Raw genomic sequence first — 14,507 nt, forward strand, 5'->3', positions numbered from 1 at the left:
CGGCCTCGGTCTCTCGGGGCTCCCGGGGGTCTCTCTGATGATGGCGGAGGTCTCTGTGCTCGGTCTCGCTGGGTGTCTCTTATTATCCTGGCTGTCTCCGGCCTCTCTACTAGAGGTCTCTCTGATGCTGGCTCTCTATGCGCAGTCTCTTACTCCTCTGGCCGTCTCCATGTCTCTGTGATGACGGTGTCTCCGGCCTCGGTCTCTCGGGGCTCCCGGGGGTCTCTCCGCAGCAGCCGCCCTCGCTCTCCACCCTCAGTCGCTCTCTAAGCCGCTGTCTCTGGTGGGCGGAGTCTCCCTGACAGCTGTCTAATCAGCCGGAAGTTGACAATTAATCCGGAAGTGCAGTCTCCCTCTTGTGGTTGGCGGAGCTGCCGCGAAGATGTCTGGGAGAGATTATATCATAAGACTACGGGAAAATGGCCGCTACTTCCGGTCACTAGAGGTTCACCGCCTGCCGAGTTACAGTAATGGCGGCGCCCTGAAGGGTCACATGCAGCAGAAGGGAGACGAGACGGAAGAAACTGCGGAGACACCGAGAAGAACGAAGAGTCGTGAGGCCGTCGAGCATCTGAATCCAGACAGTCCGGAGAGAAGCGGCGGCGCCCGCCATGGAGGGGGAACAGCAGCAACTGCGCAATGTGAGGAGCCGGGCAGACGCTCCATGCCGGCCACTGTCACGTGACCGCCGGCGGCCAGTCACAGCGCGGCTGTAATATACAGGGCGTATAACGGGATGAGAACAGCGATATGATTGGCTGCTGTCAGGAAGGTGATGAATGAGAACTGAGATGTGATTGGCTGATGTCAGGAAGGTGATGAATGAGAACTGAGATGTGATTGGCTGATGTCAGGAAGGTGACTGACAGCTGAGATGTGATTGGCCACTGTCAGGAAGGTAATGAAAGAGGACTGGGGTGAGGGCAACGGACGGGACCGGACGTCGGGGTGTGGGTGACGGGCGTCAGTGCGTGCAGCAGGTGTTGGGGTGCGGGCGACGGACAGCGCCAGGTGAGGGTAACGGACCGGACGTTGGGGCGATGGAACGGGCATCGGGGTGAGGGCGATGGGCATCAGGGTGACGGGTCGGGCTATGGGCTGGGCGCCAGGGGGCGGGGTGAGGGCGATGGGTTGGGGTGCGGGTGACTGGCGGGGTGAGGGCGATGGGTCAGGTTGCGGGCTGTGGGCGACGGGCCAGGCGTCGGGGGCTGGGCGATGGGTCGGGGTGTGGACAACGGGCTGGGCGATGGGTCGGGGGCCGGGCATGAGGTCGGGGTGCGGGCGACGGGCTGGGCGATGGGTCGGGGTGCGGGCGACGGGCCAGGCGTCGGGGGCCGGGCATGAGGTTGGGATGCGGGCAACGGGCTGGGCGATGGGTCGGGGCGACGGGCCAGGCGTCGGGGGCCGGGCATGAGGTCGGGGTGTGGGCAACGGGCTGGGCGATGGGTCGGGGTGCGGGCGACGGGCCAGGCGTCGGTGGCCGGGCATGAGGTCGGGGTGTGGGCAATGGGCTGGGCGATGGGTCGGGGTGCGGGCAACGGGCCAGGCGTCGGGGGCCGGGCATGAGGTCGGGGTGTGGGCAACGGGCTGGGCGATGGGTCGGGGTGCGGGCGACGGGCCAGGCGTCGGGGGCCGGGCATGAGGTCGGGGTGCGGGCAACGGGCTGGGCGATGGGTCGGGGTGCGGGCAACGGGCCAGGCGTCGGGGGCCGGGCATGAGGTCGGGGTGCGGGCGACGGGCCAGGTGGCGGGGTGTGGGCAACGGGCTGGGCGATGGGTCGGGGCGACGGGCCAGGCGTCGGGGGCCGGACATGAGGTCGGGGTGTGGGCAACGGGCTGGGCGATGGGTCGGGGTGCGGGCGACGGGCCAGGCGTCGGGGGCCGGGCATGAGGTCGGGGTGTGGGCAACGGGCTGGGCGATGGGTCGGGGTGCGGGCGACGGGCCAGGCGTCGGGGGCCGGGCATGAGGTCGGGGTGCGGGCAACTGGCTGGGCGATGGGTCGGGGTGCGGGCGACGGGCCAGGCGTCGGGGGCCGGGCATGAGGTCGGGGTGCGGGCAACGGGCTGGGCGATGGGTCGGGGTGCGGGCGACGGGCCAGGCGTCGGGGGCCAGGCATGAGGTCAGGGTGCGGGCAACGGGCTGGGCGATGGGTCGGGGGCCGGGCATGAGGTTGGGGTGCGGGCGACGGGCCAGGTGGCGGGGTGTGGGCAACGGGCTGGGCGATGGGTCGGGGCGACGGGCCAGGCGTCGGGGGCCGGACATGAGGTCGGGGTGTGGGCAACGGGCTGGGCGATGGGTCGGGGTGCGGGCGACGGGCCAGGCGTCGGGGGCCGGGCATGAGGTCGGGGTGTGGGCAACGGGCTGGGCGATGGGTCGGGGTGCGGGCGACGGGCCAGGCGTCGGGGGCCGGGCATGAGGTCGGGGTGCGGGCAACTGGCTGGGCGATGGGTCGGGGTGCGGGCGAAGGGCCAGGCGTCGGGGGCCAGGCATGAGGTTGGGGTGCGGGCAACGGGCTGGGCGATGGGTCGGGGTGCGGGCGACGGGCCAGGCGTCGGGGGCCGGGCATGAGGTTGGGGTGCGGGCAACGGGCTGGGCGATGGGTCGGGGTGCGGGCGACGGGCCAGGCGTCGGGGGCCGGGCATGAGGTCGGGGTGCGGGCAACGGGCCAGGTGGCGGGGTGTGGGCAACGGGCTGGGCGATGGGTCGGGGCAACGGGCTGGGCGATGGGTCGGGGCGACGGGCCAGGCGTCGGGGGCCGGGCATGAGGTCGGGGTGTGGGCAACGGGCTGGGCGATGGGTCGGGGTGCGGGCGACGGGCCAGGCGTCGGGGGCCGGGCATGAGGTCGGGGTGTGGACAACGGGCTGGGCGATGGGTCGGGGTGCGGGCGATGGGTCGGGGTGCGGGTGACGGGCCAGGCGTCGGGGGCCGGGCATGAGGTCGGGATGTGGGCAACGGGCTGGGCGATGGGTCGGGGTGCGGGCGACGGGCCAGGCGTCGGGGGCCGGGCATGAGGTCGGGGTGCGGGCAACGGGCTGGGCGATGGGTCGGGGTGCGGGCGACGGGCCAGGCGTCGGGGGCCGGGCATGAGGTCGGGGTGCGGGCGACGGGCCAGGTGGCGGGGTGTGGGCAACGGGCTGGGCGATGGGTCAGGGCGACGGGCCAGGCGTCGGGGGCCGGGCATGAGGTCGGGGTGTGGGCAACGGGCTGGGCGATGGGTCGGGGTGCGGGCGACGGGCCAGGCGTCGGGGGCCGGGCATGAGGTCGGGGTGTGGGCAACGGGCTGGGCGATGGGTCGGGGTGCGGGCGACGGGCCAGGCGTCGGGGGCCGGGCATGAGGTCGGGGTGTGGGCAACGGGCTGGGCGATGGGTCGGGGTGCGGGTGACGGGCCAGGCGTCGGGAGCCGGGCATGAGGTCGGGGTGTGGACAACGGGCTGGGCGATGGGTCGGGGTGCGGGCGACGGGCCAGGCGTCGGGGGCCAGACATGAGGTCGGGGTGTGGGCAACGGGCTGGGCGATGGGTCGGGGTGCGGGTGACGGGCCAGGCGTCGGGAGCCGGGCATGAGGTCGGGGTGTGGACAACGGGCTGGGCGATGGGTCGGGGTGCGGGTGACGGGCCAGGCGTCGGGGGCCGGGCATGAAGTCGGGGTGTGGACAACGGGCTGGGCGATGGGTCGGGGTGCGGGTGAAGGGCCAGGCGTCGGGAGCCGGGCATGAGGTCGGGGTGTGGACAACGGGCTGGGCGATGGGTCGGGGTGCGGGCGACGGGCCAGGCGTCGGGGGCCGGGCATGAGGTCGGGGTGTGGGCAACGGGCTGGGCGATGGGTTGGGGTGTGGGCAACGGGCTGGGCGATGGGTCGGGGTGTGGGCAACGGGCTGGGCGATGGGTCGGGGTGTGGGCAACGGGCTGGGCGATGGGTCGGGGTGTGGGCAACGGGCTGGGCGATGGGTCGGGGTACGGGCGACGGGCCAGGCGTCGGGGGCCGGGCATGAGGTCGGGGTGCGGGCGACGGGCTGGGCGATGGGTCGGGGTGTGGGCAACGGGCTGGGCGATGGGTCGGGGTGTGGGCAACGGGCTGGGCGATGGGTCGGGGTGCGGGCGACGGGCCAGGCGTCGGGGGCCGGGCATGAGGTCGGGGTGCGGGCGACGGGCCAGGTGGCGGGGTGTGGGCAACGGGCTGGGCGATGGGTCGGGGTGTGGGCAACGGGCTGGGCGATGGGTCGGGGCAACGGGCTGGGCGATGGGTCGGGGCGACGGGCCAGGCGTCGGGGGCCGGGCATGAGGTCGGGGTGTGGGCAACGGGCTGGGCGATGGGTCGGGGTGCGGGCGACGGGCCAGGCGTCGGGGGCCGGGCATGAGGTCGGGGTGTGGACAACGGGCTGGGCGATGGGTCGGGGTGCGGGCGATGGGTCGGGGTGCGGGTGACGGGCCAGGCATGAGGTCGGGATGTGGGCAACGGGCTGGGCGATGGGTCGGGGTGCGGGCGACGGGCCAGGCGTCGGGGGCCGGGCATGAGGTCGGGGTGTGGGCAACGGGCTGGGCGATGGGTCGGGGTGCGGGCGACGGGCCAGGCGTCGGGGGCCGGGCATGAGGTCGGGGTGTGGGCAACGGGCTGGGCGATGGGTCGGGGTGCGGGTGACGGGCCAGGCGTCGGGAGCCGGGCATGAGGTCGGGGTGTGGACAACGGGCTGGGCGATGGGTCGGGGTGCGGGCGACGGGCCAGGCGTCGGGGGCCAGGCATGAGGTCGGGGTGTGGGCAACGGGCTGGGCGATGGGTCGGGGTGCGGGTGACGGGCCAGGCGTCGGGAGCCGGGCATGAGGTCGGGGTGTGGACAACGGGCTGGGCGATGGGTCGGGGTGCGGGTGACGGGCCAGGCGTCGGGGGCCGGGCATGAAGTCGGGGTGTGGACAACGGGCTGGGCGATGGGTCGGGGTGCGGGTGAAGGGCCAGGCGTCGGGAGCCGGGCATGAGGTCGGGGTGTGGACAACGGGCTGGGCGATGGGTCTGGGTGCGGGCGACGGGCCAGGCGTCGGGGGCCGGGCATGAGGTCGGGGTGTGGGCAACGGGCTGGGCGATGGGTTGGGGTGTGGGCAACGGGCTGGGCGATGGGTCGGGGTGTGGGCAACAGGCTGGGCGATGGGTCGGGGTGTGGGCAACGGGCTGGGCGATGGGTCGGGGTACGGGCGACGGGCCAGGCGTCGGGGGCCGGGCATGAGGTCGGGGTGCGGGCGACGGGCTGGGCGATGGGTCGGGGTGTGGGCAACGGGCTGGGCGATGGGTCGGGGTGTGGGCAACGGGCTGGGCGATGGGTCGGGGTGCGGGCGACGGGCCAGGCGTCGGGGGCCGGGCATGAGGTCGGGGTGCGGGCGACGGGCCAGGTGGCGGGGTGTGGGCAACGGGCTGGGCGATGGGTCGGGGTGTGGGCAACGGGCTGGGCGATGGGTCGGGGTGCGGGCGACGGGCCAGGCGTCGGGGGCCGGGCATGAGGTCAGGGTGTGGGCAACGGGCTGGGCGATGGGTCGGGGTGCGGGCAACGGGCCAGGCGTCGGGGGCCGGGCATGAGGTCGGGGTGCGGGCGACGGGCCAGGTGGCGGGGTGTGGGCAACGGGCTGGGCGATGGGTCGGGGCGACGGGCCAGGCGTCGGGGGCCGGGCATGAGGTCGGGGTGTGGGCAACGGGCTGGGCGATGGGTCGGGGTGCGGGCGACGGGCCAGGCGTCGGGGGCCGGGCATGAGGTCGGGGTGTGGGCAACGGGCTGGGCGATGGGTCGGGGTGCGGGTGACGGGCCAGGCGTCGGAGGCCGGGCATGAGGTCGGGGTGTGGGCAACGGGCTGGGCGATGGGTCGGGGCGACGGGCCAGGCGTCGGGGGCCGGGCATGAGGTCGGGGTGTGGACAACGGGCTGGGCGATGGGTCGGGGTGCGGGTGACGGGCCAGGCGTCGGGAGCCGGGCATGAGGTCGGGGTGTGGACAACGGGCTGGGCGATGGGTCGGGGTGCGGGCGACGGGCCAGGCGTCGGGGGCCAGGCATGAGGTCGGGGTGTTGGCAACGGGCTGGGCGATGGGTCGGGGTGCGGGTGACGGGCCAGGCGTCGGGAGCCGGGCATGAGGTCGGGGTGTGGACAACGGGCTGGGCGATGGGTCGGGGTGCGGGTGACGGGCCAGGCGTCGGGGGCCGGGCATGAGGTCGGGGTGTGGACAACGGGCTGGGCGATGGGTCGGGGTGCGGGTGAAGGGCCAGGCGTCGGGAGCCGGGCATGAGGTCGGGGTGTGGACAACGGGCTGGGCGATGGGTCGGGGTGCGGGCGACGGGCCAGGCGTCGGGGGCCGGGCATGAGGTCGGGGTGTGGGCAACGGGCTGGGCGATGGGTCGGGGTGCGGGCGACGGGCCGGGTGGCGGGGTGTGGCAACGGGCTGGGCGATGGGTCGGGGGGCCGGGCATGAGGTCGGGGTGCGGGCGACGGGTCGGGGGCCGGGCATGAGGTCGGGGTGCGGGCGACGGGCCAGGTGGCGGGGTGTGGGCAACGGGCTGGGCGATGGGTCGGGGTGCGGGCGACGGGCCAGGCGTCGGGGGCCGGGCATGGGGTCGGGGTGCGGGCGACGGGCCAGGTGGCGGGGTGTGGGCAACGGGCTGGGCGATGGTTCGGGGTGCGGGCGACGGGCCAGGCGTCGGGGGCCGGGCATGAGGTCGGGGTGCGGGCGACGGACCAGGCGTCGGGGTGCGGGCGACGGGCCAGGTGGCGGGGTGTGGGCAACGGGCTGGGCGATGGGTCGGGGTGCGGGCGACGGGCCAGGCGTTGGGGGCCGGGCATGAGGTCGGGGTGCGGGCGACGGGCCAGGTGGCGGGGTGTGGGCAATGGGCTGGGCGATGGGTCGGGGTGCGGGCGACGGGCCAGGCGTCGGGGGCCGGGCATGAGGTCGGGGTGCGGGCGACGGGCCAGGTGGCGGGGTGTGGGCAACGGGCTGGGCGATGGGTCGGAGGCCGGGCGACGGGCCAGGCGTCGGGGGCCGGGCATGAGGTCGGGGTGCGGGCGACGGGCCGGGTGGCGGGGTGTGGCAACGGGCTGGGCGATGGGTCGGGGGGCCGGGCATGAGGTCGGGGTGCGGGCGACGGGCCAGGTGGCGGGGTGTGGGCAACGGGCTGGGCGATGGGTCGGGGTGCGGGCGACGGGCCAGGCGTCTGGGGCCGGGCATGGGGTCGGGGTGCGGGCGACGGGCCAGGTGGCGGGGTGTGGGCAACGGGCTGGGCGATGGGTCGGGGTGCGGGCGACGGGCCAGGCGTCGGGGGCCGGGCATGAGGTCGGGGTGCGGGCGACGGGCCAGGTGGCGGGGTATGGGCAACGGGCTGGGCGATGGTTCGGGGTGCGAGCGACGGGCCAGGCGTCGGGGGCCGGGCATGAGGTCGGGGTGCGGGCGACGGACCAGGCGTCGGGGGCCGGGCATGAGGGCGGAGTGCGGGCTACGGGCTGGGTGTCGGCGGACTGCTATGGACGGGATTCCTCAGACTCGCAGTAATGCGGCTTCTTCGTCTTCAGCTCCGGGATTTCCTGCTCGTCTATAATAAGATGACGGAGTTATGCTTCAGCCGCTGCGCCAGGAACCTGAATTATCGCTCGCTCACCATGGAGGAGGTATGGGGGGCTGCAGTGAGTGGGATACTGTGGACTTGATGGCAGGAGTAATAGTACCCTGCCCGTCATCGCAGGGTGTACTTTTTATTGGTGACCTTCGAATCCTAACCTTCGCCCTTTTCTCTTAGGAGCAGTGTCTGGACGGTTGCGCCTCAAAACTCATTCGCTCCAACCACCGTCTGATGGCGTCTTACGTGGCCCTGATGCCGGGGCTGGTGCAGCGCAGGATGGCAGATTATGAGACCCAGAACACGGAAGCCTCCAGCACCCAGGCGGTGGTCCCACAGAGCAGCGCCAGCGGTAACCCTGAGTCTCCCCCGCTGCCAGTAGCCCTGGATGCAGCTGGTGCTCCAACGCTTGTGTGATACAATGTGACACCGACCTGGACAGAGTGTGACTCCGGACTGTACCGCCCGTCCCTCTCAGGATGCCTGGATGGAGCTGGTACTCCGCCACCCCTGTGATAGGATTCATCTCCAGCCTGTACAGTCAGCATCGGCGGGTTGCTGGCTCCAAGGACCCCACTTATCCATCTCAGGATCCTTATATGCAGCCAGTGCGTTGCTGCTTGTGTGTGAGGATGTGACTGCAGCCTGTACAGTCAGTGTGATCTGTATTGAAGGGGCCCCTATGCACGGACTTGTGGACCCCGCACGTCCCTTGTCAGGGTCCTTGGATGCAGCCTGTGCTCCACCACTTGTGTGATGTGATGTATCTCCAGCCTTTATAGTCGGTGACGTCTGTATGTGAGGGTCTCTGGCTGCGTAGACCTCATACATCCCTCCCTAGATGCAGCTGGTGCACCGCTGCATGTGTGTTAGGGTACCGTCACACATTGAAATTTCCATCGCTACGACGTTACGATTCGTGACGTTCTAGCGATATCGTTACGATATCGCAGTGTCTGACACGCAGCAGCGATCAGGGATCCTGCTGAGAATCGTACGTCGTAGCAGATCGTATGGAACTTTCTTTCGTCGCTTGATCACCCGCTGACATCGCTGGATCGTTGTGTGTGACAGCGATCCAGCGATGTCTTCGCTTGTAACCAGGGTAAACATCGGGTAACTAAGCGCAGGGCCGCGCTTAGTAACCCGATGTTTACCCTGGTTACAAGCGTAAACGTAAAAAAACAAACCGTACATGCTCACCCGTCGGTGTCCTTCAGGTCCCTTGCCGTCTGCTTCCTGCTCTGAGTGCCGGCCGGAAAGTGAGAGCAGATCACAGCGGTGCTGCGATCTGCTCTCACTGTACGGCTGCACTCAGAGCAGGAAGCAGACTGCAAGGAACCTGAAGGACACCGACGGGTGAGTATGTACTGTTTGTTTTTTTACGTTTACGCTGGTAACCAGGGTAAACATCGGGTTACTAAGCGCGGCCCTGCGCTTAGTTACCCGATGTTTACCCTGGTTACCCGGGGACTTCGGCATCGCTCCAGCGCCGTGATTGCAACGTGTGACCGCAGTCTACGACGCTGGAGCGATATTCATACGATCGCTGCTACGTCACGGATCGTGCCGTCGCAGCGATGAAAATTTCAATGTGTGACGGTACCCTTAGGAAGGACGGGCGTTACTCCTGTGGTGGTATTGTACTGTGACCCACATCGGGGAGAGCTGGTGTAGGGGTGCAAAGATCTAGAACTTCTTTCCGCCAAAACTTTTCTTCCACATGTATCACACATTTCTCGGGACAATAAAACTGCTACTTGTGATTATATCCTGGCTTTGTCCTGTTTGTTTTTTCAGATTTTTTTCCTATTGGTGCAGGAGTTATCTGCTTCTCCACTGCCATCATCAAGTAATTACACTTCCCAGCTATGACGACACAGCATTTTATCTTAACAAGACATCTATTTTCAGTTAGGGTACTGTCTCACAGTGGCACTTTTGTCGCTACGATGGTACGATCCGTGACGTTCAGCGATATCCATACGATATCGCAGTGTCTGACACGCAGCAGCGATCAGGGACCCCGCTGAGAATCGTACGTCATAGCAGATCGTTTGGAACTTTCTTTCGTCGCTGGATCTCCCGCTGTCATCGTTGGATCGGTGTGTGTGACAGCGATCCAGCGATGTGTTCGCTTGTAACCAGGGTAAACATCGGGTTACTAAGCGCAGGGCCGCGCTTAGTAACCCGATGTTTACCCTAGTTACCATCGCAAATGTAAAAAAAACAAACAAACAGTACATACTCACATTCCGGTGTCCGTCAGGTCCCTTGCCGTCTGCTTCACGCTCTGACTGACTGCCGGCCGGAATGTAAGAGCACAGCGGTGACATCACCGCTGTGCTCTGCTTTCACTTTACGGCCGGCAGTCAGTCAGTGCGGGAAACAGACGACAAGGGACCTGACGGACACCGGTATGTGAGTATGTACGTTTTTGGTTTTTTTTACATTTACGATGGTAACCAGGGTAAACATCGGGTTACTAAGCGCGGCCCTGCGCTTAGTAACCCGATGTTTACCCTGGTTACCCGGGGACCTCGGCATCGTTGGTCGCTGGAGAGCTGACTGTGTGACAGCTCCCCAGCGACCACACAACGACTTACCAACGATCACGGCCAGGTCATATCGCTGGTCGTGATCGTTGGTAAATCGTTTTGTGTAACGGTACCCTAAGGCAAGAGAAATAGACTGTTATCTATATGTTGACTTTTGTATTTGAGTTCTTTGGTCAGGAAAACAGACTTTTGCTCATATAAGCCTGTAATATTGACTTGTAAGTTGACATTCATTGTAACATATTGTGCTGTTATCCTGGATGAGTGTAATGCAATGATGTTTGCTGATTAACAATAATAATAATTTTATTTCTATAGCGCTGACATATTCCAGCACTTTACATTTTAGAGAGGACTTGTACAGACAATAGACATTACAGTATAACAATAATCACATAAATCCACAGATACCAAGAGGAATGAGGGCCCTGCTCGCAAGCTTACAATATGTGCTGATTAAACATTGTCCAGGCCAACCAGTTTGTTGACTTGCAAAACAGCAGAGGAAAAACTGTGCAAACAGATTAAATAATCAAAACAATGCGAGTTGGTCTCATAACCATTCTTCCCCTTTACCTGTGAATGCTGGCTTGAAGGATATTTGGTAACTACAAAAAGCATACCTACATTCTGCAGGATGTCAGCTTACGGTACCATTTTTAGATAAACTTGGCACACACAAAACGTAAATGCGGTGAAGAATTTAATGAGGTAAAAGTACATACAGTAGACGTTTCGGTCTGTTTAAGACCTTCATCAATGTACTAAATAAAGATAAAATGAACCCAATATAAATAAAGTACATATAAATCGCAGGTCATGTGGTAAACAATTCCATAACATCATAACGCTACGGTGTCTTACAAAGGGAGACCCCGCTCAAAGCAGTCGAACTGGTCCCAGCAATTATAGTCATATGTTCATAATGAAAATAGCAACGCCGCAGTGAGGATCTCAACAGTGAAACAAATATGATTGTAAAGGAAAAGAGAGTAAGACGTGCCATGAGTTTATCTATTAAGATGTGGAAAAAAGGAACCGGACCTACCCTCACTCTAATATTTCTGAGTACCAGGGTCATATACAGGACTAGGAGTCCTAAAAAGAGAGTACAGCTGGTAATTGCCCCATGAGGTATTGCATAGGCAGCCCGTGGTAAAATGCAGTAACAGTACATACCCTGTGGTGATCAACTGGCTGGTTATGCAAAACAAGACACTAAGGGGTTAAAAAAGGCAGTGTCAAGGCATGGTCCCCAGTGGAACGTGCGTCCTACAGTTGGTTGTAGTGCAGCCGCACTACAAAGTTAGGGGATATTTGGGGGTCACGGACGCAGTATCCACCGCTTGTCCAGTGTGAGAAGTGAGTGGTCTGGGAGTCTCATATCCGCATTGGACTCCTGAGATTAGGAGACCGCACGGCCGGAAGTAGCGTACCAGAAGTGACGCGGGTGAATCAGTGACGATAGTCACTGGGCTGAACGTGGGTGGGGTTAGGTCCATGTTTGCGTCCCACCTTACGGGCATGCGCGGTAGGATCATGTAGTGAACTTCTAGTTCTAATAAGAGTGATTCCTGTGGGCGCCAGTGAGGGAGAAAGGTGGGACCGTGATCCTGTAGATAGGTCCTGATAGCGGTGCATATAGGGTTCTAGTAGAGTCGTTCTGAAAAGGAAGTATAAGCATGTTAGTCTTAGAAGACTTAGGCACACAGTAAAATAAGCAGACAAAGGACATAAGCAATAAAAACGGAAACAACGTGGCACAGATATTGGCCAAACATTAAGGCAAAAAGGATTGAATATCATATTCCCTGTTCAGGCCCCTTGGGGCCAGTGTCTGAAGTTCATGGATCCAGTATGCTTCTCTTTTCCTTAGGAGGCGAATACGGTCACCGGTGCGGCAGAATCAATTATCTGAAATTTCAACTGTGCTATAGTATGTCCAAAGGTAACAAAATAAGGAATAGGTAATAACAGATTCTTACATCTAATGGTCGATTTATGTTTCGATATGCCGTTTCTTATGGGTTGCGTTGTTTCACCCACGTAACAGAGACCGCATGGACATTTAATCAAGTAAATCACAAAAGATGAATCACATGTGAAGTACTCTTTGATAGTGTACTCTTTGCCAGTAAGGGAATGATGAAAAGCATTGCCTCTCTGTACGTTGTTGCATTGTGTGCATTGCAAACAAGGAAAAGTACCAAATTTAGGGTTCATGAGGAAGCACCTAGGTGCCTGATGTGAAGGGCCTATGTCTGCCTTAACTAGCTTAGCTCGTATGTTCCGAGGTCTTCTGAAGCAAGGTAGAAAAGGGGTATTAAATTCTTTGACGTTTGGGTGAAGATATTGTCAATGTACCTCCTCCACAATATGGCATGTGTAGGGAAGAGGTCATTGACATATATGGCACTCTCCTCATAGTCCTCCATGTAGCTATTTGCATACGGGGCGCAGCGTTCGAACCCATGGCTGTGCCCCGTATCTGCAAATAGAATGTGTCCTCAAAAAGAAAAAAATTCTTAGTACTACAGAGAGTAAGTCACATACTAGATTAAGAATACAGATCTGCTCCATTGACCAGCACTGAACCCATGGATACATTTGGGGTAGTCAGGTTTGGGACCCATCAGTCACCTGGCTCCATGGAGATGTTTGGAGACGCCAGGTTGTGACCCTCCGGTCAACTGGTCTGGTACCTCAATTGACTATCATCTGCCTAAGCTTGTTGTTAAATCCTCTTTGTGCGTGCCACAGGTGGGGTGGTTGGCCCTGGAAGCTCTGATGTAACAGCTGCTGTTTTCCCGGCGAGTCAGCAGAAGGGTTTTTTGCTGGGGCTGTTCTACGTTTTACTGTTTTACCCTCAGACTGTGGTGTTTGAGTAGTATTATGCCCACGAGGAAAGGAGAGTGGGCATTCGGTGGGATGATCCCTGGTCCATGCGGTTTAGGGCACCTGCTTATCTACCCCGCCCCTCCCCCGTGTCTCCACAGTCGACTTGCAAACATTGAAGGATAAACTATACCTACTCAAAGAAGGGGTTAATCTCATGACACCTTCCTCTTCACCTCTGGATAGTGACTTAAAGGACAACAGTTGTGAGCTATATAATTGGGCTATACCTCTAACAATATGCAGCCAAGAGACCCAAATCTCAAGAGACTCTTTACAAAACCACCGCCAGGAACACTCTATTAGATAGCTGCCAGATCATGGCTCCATCACGAGAGACAAAGATTTGTCATTCTACATGGTGCCAGCTTAGGAGACCACGGCCCCTCTGAAATAATACAGATCTGCTCCATTGACGATCACAGAACCAAGGATACATTTGGGAAAGCCTGGACTGGGACCCACCGGCCACCTGGCTCTATGGAGAAGTAAGGTTGTGACCCATCAACTGGCCTTGTACCTCAGTGGACCATCATCTTCCTAAGCTTGTCGTTACCTCTGTTCTGTGTGTGCCACAGATAGGATAGTCAGCCCTGGAAGCTCTGAAATAACATCTGCTTCATCGGAAGGGTGAAACTAATTTTGCACCATCTTGGGTATTTTGCTGGAACTGTACTATGTGTTATTTGTTTTGTCGTTCAATAAAGTTTCGTCACACTGTTTTACCCTCACCCTGGGTTGTCTGAGTACTATTACGCCCGCTGTGAAAGGAGAGCGGGCGTTCGGTGGGATGGTCCATGTGGTTTTGGCTAGCGGACTAGAGCACCTGTTGACCCCCGTGTCTCCACACCAGTATTCTTTGTTACTCAGCTGTCATTTTGGTGCTTACTCTGTATGACATTCCTAATAACCACTGATCCCAGCTGCTGTATCTCAGCTCAAAGGGACAGGGGTAGATCTTCTGCCCAGGGGACTGGACTTGCTGCGCATAGGACAGAGGAGGAGAGACAATAGACTGGATAGGAGTCTGGCTCTGGCATGCGGACCAGATTCCCTCGCTACAGAATGTATCTGCTGTTTTTCCTGTGTACCATAGACCAGCGATATGTGTACTAGTCACGTCCTATTCTCCGTCATGAAATTCAGTCTGCCACAGTCCAGTCCAATATTGTCACATGATGGATGCATTAGTTTCATTTCAGAAATAAAAACTACCCCAACATAAAGATCTCGACTTTATTTTCACAGTACTCTAGTCTCATGGCACAAAGCGACAGCTGATTTTTTGGTTTCTAATCCATCAATGTTAAAAAGCAAGAATGATACAAAACAAACAAACCTCTTCCCTGACCACAAACAGAGAGGGCTCATCCCCTTGAATCTACTAAAACTACAAAAAGGATGGATTGTTTAATTTCCCTGCTCGTCTAGCAGGGGCTCTCGGCTTTCTTACTTTTCTTCTTCACCTCATCTCG

General features: G+C 61.8%; 1 protein-coding gene across 1 annotated transcript; it reads left to right on the forward strand.

Annotated features, from left to right (window-relative positions):
- The first annotated feature begins 85 nt into the window (after positions 1 to 85).
- On the forward strand, positions 86 to 9,350 carry TIMM10B (translocase of inner mitochondrial membrane 10B). The gene is made up of 3 exons (XM_077298993.1): positions 86 to 641; positions 7,536 to 7,631; positions 7,760 to 9,350. Exons 1-3 carry the CDS (start codon positions 612 to 614, stop codon positions 7,994 to 7,996), a joined length of 363 nt encoding a protein of 120 aa, XP_077155108.1. The 5' UTR covers positions 86 to 611; the 3' UTR covers positions 7,997 to 9,350.
- The last annotated feature ends 5,157 nt before the right edge of the window (positions 9,351 to 14,507 follow it).

Source organism: Ranitomeya variabilis, chromosome 3 (genome assembly GCF_051348905.1).
Source record: "Ranitomeya variabilis isolate aRanVar5 chromosome 3, aRanVar5.hap1, whole genome shotgun sequence".
Taxonomy (NCBI): domain Eukaryota; kingdom Metazoa; phylum Chordata; class Amphibia; order Anura; family Dendrobatidae; genus Ranitomeya; species Ranitomeya variabilis.